The sequence below is a fragment of the Biomphalaria glabrata genome, chromosome 14 (assembly GCF_947242115.1).
Source record: "Biomphalaria glabrata chromosome 14, xgBioGlab47.1, whole genome shotgun sequence".
In the NCBI taxonomy this organism is placed as follows: domain Eukaryota; kingdom Metazoa; phylum Mollusca; class Gastropoda; family Planorbidae; genus Biomphalaria; species Biomphalaria glabrata.
In genome coordinates this window covers 25,397,038-25,414,729 of record NC_074724.1, presented here as the reverse complement: position 1 = coordinate 25,414,729, position 17,692 = coordinate 25,397,038, and the positions used below count along the sequence as shown (strand labels likewise).

Genomic DNA, 17,692 nt, shown 5'->3' with positions numbered 1-17,692 from the left:
TTTGTAAATCAATGCGTGTCCTTTCGTTGCTGGCAACAGCCCACATTCTCTCCCTTGATCTCGTTGTAAGGGCACTATTGTCTCCCTTGATCTCGTTGTAAGGGCACTATTGTCTCCCTTGATCTCGTTGTAAGGGCACTATTGTCTCCCTTGATCTCGTTGTAAGGGCACTATTGTCTCCCTTGATCTCGTTGTAATGGCACTATGTATTGTAAGAGATTTCTACACGCCCAGTAAAAGTGCAGATGAATGAAATGACTCGTCGGCTGAAATCAAACACTACCAACAACTTTAGCCATGACACTCGCATCACAGCAAAACTATCAACCACTCTAACTATAGCACTTTAGTTCAAGGAAAATGACTACTGATGCAATAATGCACAGTTGTCCTCGAAAGAATTCCGTTTATCAAACTGTACAAATGCTGACCTATACAGTTTTTCAGAAATTTGTCCAAAACATGCATATAGTTTGTAGCAGTCTTAGACGATAAATGGATTGCAGTGTCCCGTATATCCGATTAAAGCTCTGCCGCTTTGTTTAGCTGAAATGGAAAAATTCTTGTATTTCTGGTTTCTGGTTCTTAATATAGAAGTTCGATATTTTTTTTTATGAAAATATCTTTAAGAAACATTTTTAAAAGAAATTATTATTATTATTGTTATTATGACTACTATACGTTGGTTAATCCATTGGCACTGCAGCCTTACACTGTACGCAATGATTCACTAAGCTGAGCTGAATCTTTTCTTACACAATGTAGCAGATTTTTGAATGGGGCAGGCTGCGAGTAGTGAAATAATAGAAAGAATTTGGTCACTTTAACATTTAGCTTATGTAATTATTTATTCAATTGGCAGACACCAAAATGTTTTCTATTTAGATCCTCTAAGGTAGATGTATGGCGACGTATGCAGGTCAGTGCTGTGGCCTTCTGTAACGGTTGGTATCGGACCAAAAACCTTTGGACAATTTGCTGACACCCCCGATAACCAAAGAGCACTGTCGTACTATGACCTATATGCGTCATTATGATTGTATGTTAATAAGGTCAACCTGCTTGTTACATTTTCTTAAGAAAGCTCTCTTCAATGACATAGGTCAATCAACAGCACACTTACCCACACACACACACTACTTTAGATATCTACACGCTACATGACGTTGATATTGTAAGCCAAGTTTCGGTTTCGTCCCCTTCCCCCTTGTTCTGAGAGTTGTCTACCTTGGCATTACACTTTCAAAAACAGGCAACTCTCTTTTGTGAATGAAATAGATCTAGATCTATATATAAATATATTCTTTGCGCGAATGTTTATAGAGTTGGTATTTTTGGTGGGTATAGCCCACAGAGGTTTTCATTCAAGGTCCCAAGTGGGGCTGAGGACCAGCTAGTTGTGAGAGTCGTAATGATCCCATAAAATATAAAATATAAATTTAGACTGTCTCAAAGTACTTAGAACATTTACTGTTTGTAAGCTTGTAAAGACGTAGCTGTTGCAGCACTTTCTCTCTCTCTCTCTCTCTCTCTCTCTCTGTGTATAATATATATATATATAATGTGTGTGTCTGTGTATTTATTTTTTTATATCAAGCCCAAAAGGGCTTTAAAGCTTTAAAAGGGCCATCAGCATTGGAGGTGAAAAGAAAGCTTACTAGTGTCAGTAGTTTTAAATACATCGGAGCTGTCGCCTCAGATAAGGGAATCTAACCCGAACTACTGGCCAGAATTGCACAGTCCACAGCCGCACTGGCAAAACTCAAAACAATATGGAAAGATAAAGACATAGTCCTCGACACCAAAGTCAGACGCGTTCTATCCAAGGCAAAAGTGAGAGAAATAGGAATTTAGAAAGATGGTGGACAAATCTTGTGCGGCACAACAATGGTGATATATATATATCATATATATATGCGTGTATGTGTGTGTGTGTGAATAGGGCCTCCGTGATATATAAAGAATACATTTATTTCTTAAAAACACTTAAATCTCATAATGTACATATTGAAAGCATTCTTGACATTGATTGTGCCTATAAGTGCTAGTGAGTGGGCTTGGGGGGTTGGCACTTGTGGTGTAGTGTGGTGTGCACCGGTGGCGTAGAACACGTGTGTGTGTGTTTGATTTGAAATCCGCCACTGTTTGAGGTCAAAGTTCGTCCAGCGTGCTCTCACAACGTGACACCGAAGAGACTTTACTCAAAGTTGTCTTTAAAAAAAAAAATGTTTCTGCAAGAGATTGGGGGGGGGGGGGGGGGAGAGAGCTTTTCGACAGTAACTCCAGAGTACACTTACCATGGGGCAGTAGCCATGGCAACGCAACGCTCCGGTGTTGACACTGTTTATCTCTCACGGTGTGTCGAGACGTTTCATTCATGAGGTTTTGACTCAGAGAGGGTCAGCGGGCGTCCCCCCGCCCCTTGCCTCTTCTGTTCCACATTTACCAACCACCTTACACTTTAGTTTGGGGAGGTATACGTAACATGTAATGAACTATACAAAATGTAGGGAGGGCTCTGCAGTGGAGGACTCCTCGTATCACGTGACTAAAAGACCATAAAGACTTGGAGCAGACAGTTTAACAACAATAATAAATAACAATTATAATCCATGAGGAAATCTGTTCCACAATTGTGCATTTACAAATAACAATACATAATTAGATCAAACAATGTGTAGGATAGAGTACAAATAATACGTTCATACCCCGGTTTCTCTTTAACATTTACTTGCGAAATGTACAACAGTCAGTTACATTTTGTTCAACGATTTCATTACAAAAAGGAACCATAAAAAGAGTTCTCGTGTCTATTTGTATGTTGTGGTCGGCGTGTCTTAGATCTGCATGTGATGGTCAAATGTTAAAGTCATGATGAAGATGATGATTTTGTATGCTTAGATTTTTTAAATAGTTTTTCTCCAATAGGTGTCCCAAGTGCGATTTGCTTGTTGCCTATGATCTTACTAGCAGCATTTAAAATTTCATAAAGTTAATAATTTTCATTTATTATGCTCAGATTGTCATTACTTTTGAAACATTTCAAGAAAAGTAAGCATAAAACTAGACCAACTGGCTTGTAGACCTTCGTGACACTGAAGGTCTGTTTGTTACCCCCTGTCATCTAAACCTTATTAGAACCTGTATTTATTACTGTTCTATTGAGGGGGGCCTCATTCTTTTTTTTTTCTTTTCTGCTAATTTATAGAAGCATATAAATCAATTTTTTTTTTCTTTTCTGCTAATTTATAGAAGCATATAAATCAATTTTTTTTTCTTTTCTGCTAATTTATAGAAGCATATAAATCAATTTTTTTTTCTTTTCTGCTAATTTATAGAAGCATATAAATCAATTTTTTTTTCTTTTCTGCTAATTTATAGAAGCATATAAATCAAATTTTTTTTTATTTGTTGCTCCGCCACCAGCAAACTAAGACAAGAATCATTTCTGAGCTCTGACCAAGAGAAAAATGATTCTAGAGTTATTTGCCTGGTACAACTGATGACGCAATAAATGTCACATTTCCTAGGGCAAAACCATAGACATATACATGTAGACTATCTAGACTGGACATGGAGACTTTTTAACACTACAAAAATGTAAAAATGTTTTAGAAAGTTGGATCAAGGCGTTGTTTTGTAAAGTAGTTAAAAGAAGTACAGTCTTCTATTTTTTCAATACTAACCTATGTAACATATAATTTAATTTTTAGATCTAGATCTAGTAACTGAACATCAAAAATAAAAGTACTCTTGTCTCATAATCATTATTTTGCAATTTTTAGATACATAATCTTCTTTATTAAAAGACTGAATGCAACACTAAATTGTGATTTTTTTTGTGTATTTTTGATAATCAATTACTAGATCTAGATTTATAAAAAAAAGTATATGTTACATAGGTTAGGGTTGAAAAAAAACAACAACTTTACTTCTTTGAACTACTTTACAAAACAACGCCTTGATCCAACTTTCTACAAAATGTTCACGACCGATCAGTCGCGGATACGAATTTATTCCCGGTTTCCAGTCTAGATATAATATATAACTCTATGGGCAAAACATTCAAAGCTTATTAAGTTAGATGAACTTGTGCACGTGAGTGCGTTTGGGTGTGAAATAAAAGGATTGCGATATTCCATTGAGGAATTGTTTTTCTTGAAGATGACACTTGTTAAGATGTACGCTGTGGCTCTTAAGATGACACACACACACACAGACGCATGCACACACACACACACACACACACACACACCGTCTGTCGTAGTATAAAATCAGCCAGGTGGAACATTGCGTGATGAAACGCTAAATATAAACTTGAGCCTGGTTCTGTTACTTAGTATATCTCCGGCTCCCCCATCCACCTTTTCCGAGAAACGTAACGCATCAGCACATTTCACACCCGATGAAATGGACCACCTGTGACTAGCGAACCAGGTGACTAGCGATTTAGCTGTGACCAACAGACCTGTCAATCACCTACGTCAAACCAATTGGACCAAAAAAATAAACAACTTTGTCTTCATTTTCCGATGTCATCTTTTTAAAGTTAAGAAGCCTCAAAACGTAATAGAAATTTTCTGAGGCATTTTACATCTGGGGACATAATTGTCCCATTAGCAATTCCTTATGTGACTAAAGAGTCTAATCCTTGATACACAGCTGTGGTCACAGGTTGGGCATAGTAATCACCAGACGCCGTTGCAATTTTCACCCTTCTTTCTACTTCTAGTGTGTATGTCATCTGTTTGGCAAATTTTAAAATTGCGACCGCATACAATAATAATCTTCGAGGACCTAACTATATCAGGGAAGATTGTCGTTATCTGTAAGGTGATAGTACTTCTGCATATCTTTCATATCCTCGGAAAAATCCTCAGTGGACATTGTTAAGGAGGGATTACTGTTAATTTTTCCAAATTGAACGAATTTCTAGCCTGGCAATGCCAGGGAATGTCTATTAGTTTATTTTTACAAAGCTTATATCAACTCATTCTCGGCCTGTCTGGTAAAACGTTTGTACACGTTATTTCTCCCACATCCAATCGCGGATCAAGCGAAAATTTTGCACAATTATTTCTTTTACCTGACAACATCGATAAAAAAATAATAAGTTGATTAACTGTTAGTAATTGATTATTTTGTTTGCTATCTCGAACAAGGGAAAGAAAATGTACTTGATTGAAGTGGTGGTATAAGCTGAATTAGTCCCCACTTTATAGCTCTCCGCTGAACTGTATGAGAAACAATACTTCGTCTAATAAATTATTTAAATATATCCAGATCAAGTTTTTGTTTATATATTGTTGGTTGTTTGTTTAGTATAGATTAAACTAACAAGTTCACACTATAAAAGACAATTAAAGGTTGGGCTTTGCGAATTCCTACACAGTATAAAAGGAATCGAAGCATTCTAGCGTACATTTCTAATGCCCTTAATGGTCAGGCGAAGTTTCAAATAACTTTCCAATGCTACTGTCTATTCTGATGCATTCCTTGTGTTTAGTTCACATGCTACTGTCTATTCTGATGCATTCCTTGTGTTTAGCCTTGTTCACATGCTACTGTCTATTCTGATGCATTCCTTGTGTTTAGTTCACATGCTACTGTCTATTCTGATGCATTCCTTGTGTTTAGTTCACATGCTACTGTCTATTCTGATGCATTCCTTGTGTTTAGCCTTGTTCACATGCTACTGTCTATTCTGATGCATTCCTTGTGTTTAGTTCACATGCTACTGTCTATTCTGATGCATTCCTTGTGTTTAGCCTTGTTCACATGCTACTGTCTATTCTGATGCATTCCTTGTGTTTAGCCTTGTTCACATGCTACTGTCTATTCTGATGCATTCCTTGTGTTTAGTTCACATGCTACTGTCTATTCTGATGCATTCCTTGTGTTTAGCTTTGTTCACATGCTACTGTCTATTCTGATGCATTCCTTGTGTTTAGCCTTGTTCACATGCTACTGTCTATTCTGATGCATTCCTTGTGTTTAGTTCACATGCTACTGTCTATTCTGATGCATTCCTTGTGTTTAGCCTTGTTCACATGCTACTGTCTATTCTGATGCATTCCTTGTGTTTAGTTCACATGCTACTGTCTATTCTGATGCATTCCTTGTGTTTAGTTCACATGCTACTGTCTATTCTGATGCATTCCTTGTGTTTAGTTCACATGCTACTGTCTATTCTGATGCATTCCTTGTGTTTAGCCTTCTTGTGTGAACCTTTTTCTTTGCGGTCCTTCCACTGAGCAGGTTTTACATGGCAGGAAGATGAAGCTTAAGCCTTGATGTATCTGCCAACATGTTTATTTACACTCATTGTAATTTGTCTTTCAACACAGGTTCCCCAGCAGGATCTCTCCGAGAGTCCGATCCAAGACTACAGTGGCTCCTACCCAAACTCTTACGACAGCAACAAGGATGACCGGAAAGTGCCGAACATCCTGAGTCCGAACTCCAGCGAGAACGACTGTAAGTACTGAGATAACACAAAACTGTCATGCAAAAAAATTGCTAAAACCACAAACAAAAGTATCAGGTACTGGCAACTCGTAACTCGCGTTGTGTTAGTGGCACGCCAACAGATTAAACAATTTTGAAACTCCCTCTTTCAATTTTTGTTGTATAATATACATATATAGTTCTTGATGACGGAAGGTTGGTGGTACCTGATACTTAAAAACATAGTTCTCAAACCTAGATCTACCGATGTACATTATGACCCGCATTCTAGCAATGCAGAATCAAATAATCACATGTATCATTTATCAAACAGTTACAAGGCAACAATTGTACCTGTAAAGATGCTTTATTATTACACAATGTACGCAAACAATAACATTGAGACATACATTACGACACCCACATATCACCAATTCTACCATCAAAGTCTGACCACAAAGGATACAGTTAGCCTTGGAATGATAGGAATTAAACAAAGGTCTGTTAGGCTCTTTCTAATATGTCTCTCGGGATAATGAATGGCATTGTTAAATATGATTGGTTAGTTTCTAGATTGTTAAACTAAATATGATTGGTTAGTTTCTAGGCGTTTTATCATACATGATTATTTCCCCCTGACCCAAACATCCTTCATGACGGCATTGGATGTCAGCGGCCTGGATTCGAACTTAGAAGGACAGTCCGAAGATTTGAGTGCTAAGTGTATACTAAGTTCTGCATTAAAATCAACAGTCTTGTGATTCGCGTCCACATGCATGGAGTTTCAGCTTTGAAAGTCTTGCAGCCTTCACTGAAGTGTTCTGTATACTCTGTATAGTACATTATAAAGACTTGGAGTCGCCAGCTATATTATCTATAGCGTAGTCATACACCAGTCACCTTAAAACTATCTACCTTTTGGACAAGTTGAGTTGTAATTTAAAGAGGTTAAGTAGAGAAGCAGTCAGTTTTACAATCTTCACCACCCTCAGAGAGGTGCCACTTTTTTCCCTCTAGTTATCGCCAGTAGATATCACCCCCTCTCAAAACACACACACACACACACACATACATTAAAAATACATACAGACTGATGTGTAGACATTTAGTAGACATTTACACATGATATCAGCTACTACTTGTGCGCGCGCACATACACACACACACACACAGGCGAGTACCTGATAATTGAAATACTCAAAAGGTTATGAAGATAAAAGTCATTCTCAAACCCCACAGCCTGGGTGTCCACTTAAGAGTTTTGAACTGGACTTGATTTTAACTTGATAAGGTCTTAAACTATTTGAAATATGGGGCCCTCTTGTTATCAACGTAAGGCAGTGTTTCTTATGCTCTTTCATCAAAATGATTGAAAGTATTTTTTGGAGCCCTTCAAACAATAAGGTAGCCCTAAGGCTAAGCTATAGCTTCTGTTACCTCATAGTTAAATCCAGCAATGGGAAAGCAACACTAACAGAATCTAATCTAGAGGTCTAGATAATGTGTACACCACAAATAGCCAGGTTTTCTTATCCCTCACAAAATATGTATATATGTAGGCTTGGAGTTCTCAACCATTTGACCTTCATCTTGTATTGAAAGTAAGACTGGTTCAATACCAATGTATTTGCCAGTAGGCTAAAGTGTACAGATTTAGAACCGTTGTAAAACAAAAAATAAATATGAGAAGTGTTTGATGATGGCTGGATCTGTAGGGGAGTGTCGAAACGGCTGGAAAAGAGAGGAATGGGTTTGGGGGGGGGGGATGTGAGTTTGGGAGTGAGGAGTTTGGTGGTTTCGAAGATCATTCATAGCTAGAGGTTATCAATGACGTGAACCGCCGAGCTATATGTTATTCCTACGAGTCACGTGACCTCTCAAGACTACAGCTATGTGATTGTAATCTGTGACCTAGTTCTGTAACAAGGCCGGGCGGCAAGGCCGGGAGGGGGGGTGATGACGGCACGAATCTTCTGATTCTTGAAAATTGTGCATTGCATACATTTTTTTTTGTGTTTGTTTTCTGGTGTTGAGCTATTCTTGAGCCGCAATGTCCTTGAAGAAATCGATTTGGCCAATCATTACATACAAGATTACATGCTTCCCGCGTGCGCGCGTGTTTGTGTGTGTTATAGTGTCTTGTGTGCGAGGTCTCCCCGCGGAGAAAAAAAACAACAAGTGTACAAATATAGAAGCAGATATCCAGGGACATGGCGTAATAATTCTGACAATTATCAGAGAATCTCATCCTCAGTCACGACGAGCGGATCCATTGACTTGTTAAATATATATTTTAGCGTGCAGGGTGGGACATGGGTTTATGCCTTGAAGTGTTGTCCACCCCATTTACTACTCCGGGTCAATTAAATGTCTTAGGCATGGGTAACGGCCTGCTTCATAGCAAAAAAATTGTCGATTCCTATGAAACCCGAACCTCTTCGGATTCATATGCTTAGAGTAGAAGTTTCTATGAACTGGATATCATCGTGGGACGGGCAGGATTTGGCCCGCGTGCCTTAGATTCTAGTCTGGGTAACACTAGCAAAAATGTAGGCTTACAACACGATTGGTTTTCAGTGTTCTTTTCATCAAAGATAGGACTCTGAGTTGTCATGGAAATTTAAAATGAGCACGAAGAAGATGCAGAAGTGTACTTTAGATTCCCCCCCCCCCCCAAGCTCCGTGGAAGTGATGGAGGATCGATGCTCACCTTGTACATGACCTTTGACTTTGAACTGCACTCAGTCGGGCGGGGCCTGTGAGTGTCTGTCAACGATTTCTGTACTTTTTTTTCTTTTCATTTTTAAAATTGTTGTAAATGCGTCATACGAAAAGAATTGCTATTATAACTCTAGCCGATAAAAGAGATCAACTCCCAGAACCATTGATATTACTAACAACTTGAAGGTTCTCAAGCTATCACATCGAGTCCTGTCTCTGGGGAAAATTGTCGTAACCTGTCCTTACTTTTTTGTTATGTTTATTAAAGCTATGTTTCATCTTTCAGGTTGGTCAATTCGGCAGAAAGGGAGGGGGGTGTCTTTTTTTTTTCTTTCTCTTCTTTTTGTGATGTGTGCCGTTTGGAGAAAAGTTTTAGGAACCCTGTTTAGCTAGCTTGAGGTCAATGCACCTTTTGAAGAAAGATTAACTAGTTTGTCACGATTCTCATGTATGCATTAACCTCAGCCTCTTTCTCTTTACTACTGTGTGATCATATCACCATGGATACAGGTGAACTGCCAACTACAATATTTTAAATGTATAAAAAACAATTGTTTCGAAAAATGTGTTGTAGTTTTTTTTTTAGGTCCGAGTTGGTCATCTTGTTCTCTTCTTTGTGTTCCAGTCATCGTTTGTAATGGTCCCAATCAATAAATATTTCGACACCCACACATATTTTATCAGCAAGCAAGCTAAAATCAAAACAAATATCATACCAGCCATTACTACAATTGTAAGAAGTCTAATGAGCGAGCCAAACGCATTGAAAACGACATTTAAAAAGAATGTTGACTCCAGGCTTAGACCGTGACCAATTGTTATAGAAGACACTGACCTGTGACGTCATAACCAGTGGGCAGTTTAGACCAATAGCTCACAGGTCTGTACGACGTGGCGACGAGCTATTGGTCTAAACTGCCCACAGGTTGTGACGTTGCAGGTCAATTTTCAGGACTTCTATAACGAATGGTCTCGCTTGGACTTGACCAGAACTAATTTGAATTTATTCCGAGGCGGGAACATTATTAGCGAATGAAATCTAAGTACTTTCTGATGTCGAGAGGGAACGGTAATAAGAAAACAAAAATGTCACAGTGTAATATGGAACTCCGAGATACAAAACAAAAACGTCGCTGTGTAATATGGAACTCCAAGATAAATAGAAATCCACAAAACTGTTAAAAGATATTTTGTGACCTTGTCATGTGAAAATAATTTCCTTCGCTGGAAGGTACCCTGTGGGAAGCATTCCACATCCATGTGCAGTCCGTGAGGACCGCAGCTGAGATCCCTGTGTGGCCCCTGTGGACAGCAGATAGTGTCTCTGTGGACTGCAGCCCACACCCTTGTGTGGTTCCTGTGACCCGCAGAGCACACTTCTGTGTAGTCCGTGTGGACTGCATCCTCTATGTGGTCCCTGTGGTCAGCAGCTGACAGTTTTTGAAATCTTTTATCCTATCCTCTCTTTTTTTCTTTTTTTTTTTTTTCCTCTAAAAAAAAAAAGAGGAGCGCTCTCACTTACACTTTTTTATTTGGCGTGTGTGTGTTTGTATGTTTGTATGTGTGTGTACCTATGTATATAGAGATATCACGGAGTGAATGTGTGTATATATACCGTCCCCCCCTCGAGTGTGTAAACAAACCACCAGACTGCATGCTACGCGCACAGAGAGAGCAGCTGCACCGCTATGTCGGTAATCTGAGTTGAAGTAGCTTTAGGTAAAAGGTGGCGGAACAAGGTGAGGTAGAGGGAGACAGAGACAGAGAGAGAGAGAGAAGCGACCCTGTAAAACTCTGATAGAATAAAAATAACACAAGTTAAGGAGAGAGAAAAAGAAACTCGGTTGGTCATGTCAGTGACCTTGACATCACTAAGAGTCTTTCATTTATAAAATCTGCCACGGCAGGCATGAATGAAATAGATACCACGTGACTTCTAGCTGCAGGTTAAAACAATCGCACGTCAAAAGAACAAAAAAACAAACAACTAATTACCTTGTGGATAATTTTAAGAGAATCACATTTAGATAATCAAAAGAAAATAAAAATAACCAATTTTATATTATTTAGATCTCAATTATTATTCGGTTCTTTATTATTATGAAATAATGGCTATCTGGTAATGATGACCACTGTCCAATTGAATTGATTTTCAAGTGTTTAAACTCTGGACGTCTGGATCAGTATGCGATCTCAAATTGAAAGTCTAGCCACCTACTACAGGTGACCTTCTTGAGAGAAGTTAATGTCCCGAAGTCGTTGTAATGGCCACGCGACAATACCATAGTTGGCTCTATGACGGCATTATATGCTTCTTTCTTTTTTAAGTAATCTAATAGGAACTACTAGTTTATATTCTGTTTAGTCCATTTATCTCCCTTTATACGCCACATTAGTTCTGGTGTTATCGTGGCTATCCTCTCCTTTATATCGGTTCTGCCTTTCTAGATTGTGGTCAGATATTGACAGATTTATACCCATTATATGAGAAATAGTTTTTATACATATCCAGCCTCGTCCAGTGGTACCTGCAGTTGCCTGTATTGAAGTGTACAGAGTCATGAGTTTAGTGTACATTAATACACCTGCTTTAAAACTTTCATTTTAGATATTACACTTGCTCGCTGCGGCGCAAGAATCATACATTCTGTACAGCAGATAGTGTCTTAATGTTTGGAAAAATATAGACTACACACGATTATTGGATGATCATGTCGTATTTTTATTTTAAAGATAAAAGTTTACTTCACTGGAAAAAAAAAAAGTGTGTCAAGGGGAGGTAAACAAAATAAAAATATTTTGAAATAAAAAAGTCAGTTGCTTCCCCTGTGTCAAAAAAATATAATACTTGTACGCTTTTGTAAATACTACTGTACCATATTATAGACTGCAAATTAAGACATATTTTATTCTTTAATATTTTGTTTTGTATCCATGGTCCATGTATATAAAATAAGCAAATAAGTATGATTTTTATGGTAGTTAAAAAAAAAAGGTTTAATATTTGTGTTCGCGATAAAATCTCTCAGCTCTTTATCTGATTATGCAGTAGTGTGTTTGGCCACTCAGTCAGTAACTTTTGAATCAAATCATCAAAATCTGTAAGGCGGTGGACGACTATCTCTCAGTAAAAGGGCCAGGGGCGTACCCGTGAATATATGCGTGTCAGGGTTTTCACAAGCTAGTATTCCACCCCCCCTTTTTTTTTTTTTGGTGTGTGTGTATTATTTATCTCTCTTACTTCCTTCTCATCCTTACAACAAATCATTTGACCAATCAGACTTCACGCTCGCTCCAGGCTCTCGCAAACAGTACTTTGTCTATGTAGAGGGGGGGGGGAGATAAACCAAAAAAAAAAGGTGGTGGGGAATAAGCATAATATTTGAGTGAAACAATTTAATCTACGCGACGCTAAGGATCAAGAACTAGACGCATCATCGTCTAACCCCCCCCCCCCCACACACACACCACCTTTTACCTTCCCCCGGGACACATCTATTTTTGCTAATTAATGTGTCGTATTAAAATGGTATCAGTATCAGAACTTAGTACCGAAAAATTCCACCATTACAGTCGAGTCTCTGTGGACCTGTTATGTTATGTTATGTTTCTACATCTTTAAAAAATCCCTTAATTAGGAATGTACTCATTATTTTGTCAAATTATATTTGTATATAATCTCGTTCTGATGCCCTAATTTCTTATTAAGTAACATGGTTTGGAACGGGGATGGGACTGTTGTTACCAGAATAAGAATCATTGGTAGACAAGAAGACTTTTAGTTTATGTTGCTATGTTTATTTATTTCTTTGTTTCAGCGCTTTGCAAAACTGATAAGGAACAGAAATAATACAAATGATACTTTTAAGTGCGTCCCTTTATATAGCCAGCATCTGTCATAAATTGTGTCAGGTGCCAGGACTCTGTTCCAATGGATTAATACGTAATGGCTTGACAGCGTTCGTTAACGTGACGACATAATGCGAGAGAGACAGACAGACAGACAGAGAGAAAAAGAGAGTGAAAGAGCGTGGCTGCGTATTGGAAAAAGAAGGAAAAAAAACCGAGATACGTGGATGGAGATGTAAAGAGAGATAGAGAGAGTGGGGGAAGAGACATGGGATAGAGCTAAAATAGAGGAGACAGAGAAAATGAAGAGAGAACAAAGAGAGAGGGAGAGAGAGAGAGAGAAAGGGAAGATGGACTAAAAGAGACACAAATGTAAACAAACAGAATATAAAAAAATACTTTTTTAAAAAGTTTGTCTAAGGGGAAGAACGGTACATTTATAGCAATATATATGTTATTTACCTTTTCGATATCAAACAAAATGTATTACCTCTGGTTAATTAATTTGTCAATTTAAAAAAAAATGGAGTCGTGTTTCATTAGGGACAATAAATAACTGTAAAACTTGATCCGAGAACGTGAAGTGGGAGAAATAACGTACACAACGTGTGTGACAGACAAACGGACAGACAGACAGACTGAGTTTATGAGTTTTGATATAAGTTTTGTAAATAGTGAGTAAAAACAAAAGGAAGAATCAACTACTACTATTCAAGCTACTACTCTGAGTTGCAACAAACTTTGACAAAGTCTACACATTCTATTGGCTTGGTTTTATTTTAGATATAAATCTCTATATACGCTCCCGTGTGCTGGACCTAATTCACTGTGTCGGCTCACTCTGGACGGTCCACCGCCACCATCTCTACTCTTGAGATAACAATCTCCACTTGGGAGAGTATATTTAGCCACTCTCCACTTGACCAGTGGTCTTTAACTACCCTCCTTCATCCCCCCCCCACCACCACCCTTTCCAAACATCTCACAAACCGCCCATCACTAACTACGATGACGTCACTACCAAACATTTGTGTGTATGTGTGCGTGCTACATATCATAAATTAGTAAACTAATTTAGTATTGTGACAATTTAGTTACTGCCCCCATAACACCCCCCCCCAAACCAGAGCGTTGAATATTTCAGAAACTAAAACTTACTTCGACTGTCATCTTAGGTTTAGGGGTTAAAGTGAAAGGAAAATCCCCCCACCCTGCCCCAAGATGTGTTGACCCCTCCCGGTTCCGCCTCTGCCAAGACCTAAAAATAAATAAGTTTCATCTTACCTCGCAGTGAAAACAAACAAAATAAAAAGTCTGCCAAGACAAAAGAAAACAGACACGCTCCTTGTTGGACAACTTCTCCAGTCTCACCGTCTTCCACAAGACAAACATGTTCCTTTCCTTTCCATAAGCGTAAACACAACAGGCTCCTGTCAGCGGCAGACTTTGCAGTGGGTGCCATCGAGTGCCAGACATGGGTTTGCGCACGGGTTTATTACTATTATTTCATAACAAACGCTTGCTTGCCCCTAATGCGCGCCTTGCATGGAGGAGCGGGGGATAGGTATTAGCCGGAGGGGGAGGGGGCTATATTGTTTCAGCCGGTGACCACAATGCTTAAAGATTAATATAAAGATGTGTACATTTTTAGGGGGGGGGGAGGGGAGGAGAGGAAGTTTGAATCCTGAAAGACAGACAAGGGAGAGCATTCGCTGATTTAGTTTAACGCGCGGTATATTGCACCGTGAAGAAATCTAAACTATTACCACTGAAAAGCTATTAAAGATGTACCCTTCTCAATCTCAAGGATGAGGTAAGTGCAACAATAACAAGTACTATCCCCCTCCAAGGGCTTTTTTTTTTTTTTTTTTTTGCTTAGCTCTATCATTTTTGTTTGTTTTGTTTTTCTAATTTTGAAAACAATTCATTCAATATTCACACTTTTGATCATCTGGGACAGGGGAGATGATTAACGATTATACTAATGACGGATGTAATTTAATTGATTGCCTCCCTTAGCTAGCCTGCTCTGAATCATAATCGCCTCAACCAAGTAACATTTTATACAAATCAACTTGTATCAATTCTATATTTTAAATATTAACATATATTAAAATATAAACATCTGTTAAAAGCCTACAAACATTCGACTATCGTCGTCTGCTTCTGCGTTCTCATTATCATGTTTATAAACCGTTTTTATATTTAGTCCCATTTATGATATGAACTGCTCGGTGGTTTCTGTCATAAACATGCAAAGACATCCATACCATAACGGTATTCTGAAAAATGAATATATATATCTATAATAATTGACTTACGAAGTCACTAGACACAATATCATTCTATTCCTCCATTTTGCCACTAAATTGAAATGTACGTGAAACTGGCTTTCCCTAGTTTGCCAGCTTAGCCGACATATTGATATCAAATATGAAAGTACTGAAAACGGATTTACCCGATTTGTTATAAAGTTTCGTTCGTAGAGATATATTCAGGTATTTTGTTTTATTTTTAGGGCCCTCCGGTTGTGGGTGGGACATTAAACATACACTATGGTCTCTGCCATGATCTAAGGAACATTTATGCCAAGTTTTATCACGATTGGTCAAACGGTTTTGATTTCTAAGCGGGACATACGTACATACGCCTTACTTTGTGCTTTATGTTATAGATATATCAAACATGACTATACATTAGCTTATCATTGATCTAAACTTGTGTGCGCGAGGGTATGTGTGGGAATGCTAGCAAGAGGCGCACGTGTGTAGGACCGACTGGCGCGCGCGGATAAAGGCACGAGCGAGTGTTTGCAGAGAAAAGTGCTACATGTCACTTCCGGTATCCAAAATAAGACCCCCCCCCCACACCAAAACAAAAAAAAGGGGGGGGGGGCAGAGGAAAGAAGCACATTATTCTATTTTAAATTGTATTCAGTTAGCCATTCTTTCTTTACATTTTTTTTTTCAATTTTTTTTGTCAATTTTTTTTTAGGGAAAAAAAAAAGAATTGGAGAAAAAAGAAAATCCGGAAGTGACGTGTGCCGGTTGTTTTATTTGTTCGCCCCCCTTGTTGTTGTCCACCCCCGCAAAAAAAAAAAAACAGCCTCCTTTCCTTCCTCCCACTCTTTTGTCAGCCTGACTTCTGCTTCGACAATGTCAAGGACATTGTGTGTGTGTGTGCGCGCGCTCTTCGGTGTCATGCATGGATAGTGATACCCCTCCCTTTCCTGGTTGTTTGCTAGCGGACGCCAGTCCTAGTGACTTTCATATTCAGCTCTTCGAGACGCTTCTTAGCTTACAAGTCCGCAAAAGAAATTGGCCCCGAGCACATGGGGCATTGAAGACGCACATTGAAGAAGCAATAATAATCAAATAGATAGACAGATAGGCTAATAACAAGTTAATAATTCCTGCCAGTCAATATTAACTTTTCTTTTAAGCTTTTATGAAAAAAAAATCTATATAGTAATTTATGTTAACTAGTGTCGGCTATATTTAAAAAAAAAAAATTAAAAAATTACTTTTGATAGTTACTTCACAAATTTAAAATCTGCTTTTACATGAATTGTAAAGAGATATTGCTATCCAGACTATATATCGATAGGTCTGTGATGTTCAGACTTAATATCTCTAGGTCTGTGCTGTCCAGACTATATATCGATAGGTCTGTGATGTCCAGACTACATATCTTTAGGTCTGTGACGTCCAAACTAAATATCTCTAGTTCTGTGATGTCTAGTATAGGTCTGTGATGTCCAGACAAAATATCTATAGGTCTCTGCTATCCAGACTACATATCTATAGGTCTGTGATGTCCAGACTAACTATCTATAGGTCTGTAAACTGACCACCTCTCTTAGTAAAGTAAGTAAAGGTACACCTTTCAGTCCTTGCGCTCAATGGAGGCAGATGCTGTGAAGCTCATTTTTTTTTAAATATGGCCGACGGTTGACCATGGTGTCATGTTGCCAGCAAGACCGCCTTTTACTACCCCCCCCCCCAACGTATGTCAGGTACCCGTTAAAGATGGGTGGACTCAATGGCGTTCTAAAAATCCCTGGGGTTCAGGACACTCTTAGAGTCTTGACTAAAAGTTTGACTTTTATGTTTTATGCTTAACTTCCAGGAACAAAACCAAATAAAAATATAATTTTAAACGGAAAAAATGATTAGAAAAAGATCTAAAAAAAAAAAAAAGGGGGAGGGGGGAGGCATCTATGTGTATCTTGCTTCCGTTATCCACATGGGACTATCATTCCTGTTTACATCCTCACTCGGACCCACACTTCTAAAAGCAAAGAAAAGTTTTGCATAAAAATGTTATTTATGCTTGAATACAAAAAAAAAAAATAATGAAATTTTTACCTTAGAGATAGAAATCACATTCATTAGTTGAATCAAACGCCTGGCTCACCTTCCATCAGCCAAACATACACCAGTACCCCGGGTGCCTTGAAGCCCCATGCCCCGGGTATCCAACAAACCTCGGTGCCTTAACATCCTGTTTCCTGTGGAATTCAAAAAAAGGGGGGACCCAGCGTGATTCATAATCATACACAGATTTTCAACTGAACGCAAACAGCAGAAAAAGGTTTAGAGTGAAATTTAAAGCAATTAATGATATGAAAGTTTAGGTCAAATTTGGGCCCGCTGCTAACGAGGATGTTGTGTGT

The 17,692-nt window shown here is 38.4% G+C and overlaps 1 protein-coding gene across 3 annotated transcripts in view; it reads left to right on the top strand.

Moving 5' to 3' along the window:
- LOC106058523 (protein C-ets-1-like) overlaps positions 1 to 17,692 on the top strand; it is a 157,571-nt gene that overhangs the window by 53,205 nt on the left and 86,674 nt on the right. For all 3 annotated transcript variants that reach the window (XM_056009980.1, XM_056009979.1, XM_056009981.1), the window contains one exon: positions 6,348 to 6,477. In XM_056009980.1, the coding sequence (XP_055865955.1) occupies positions 6,348 to 6,477 (130 nt within the window). The remainder of the gene's footprint in view (positions 1 to 6,347; positions 6,478 to 17,692) is intronic.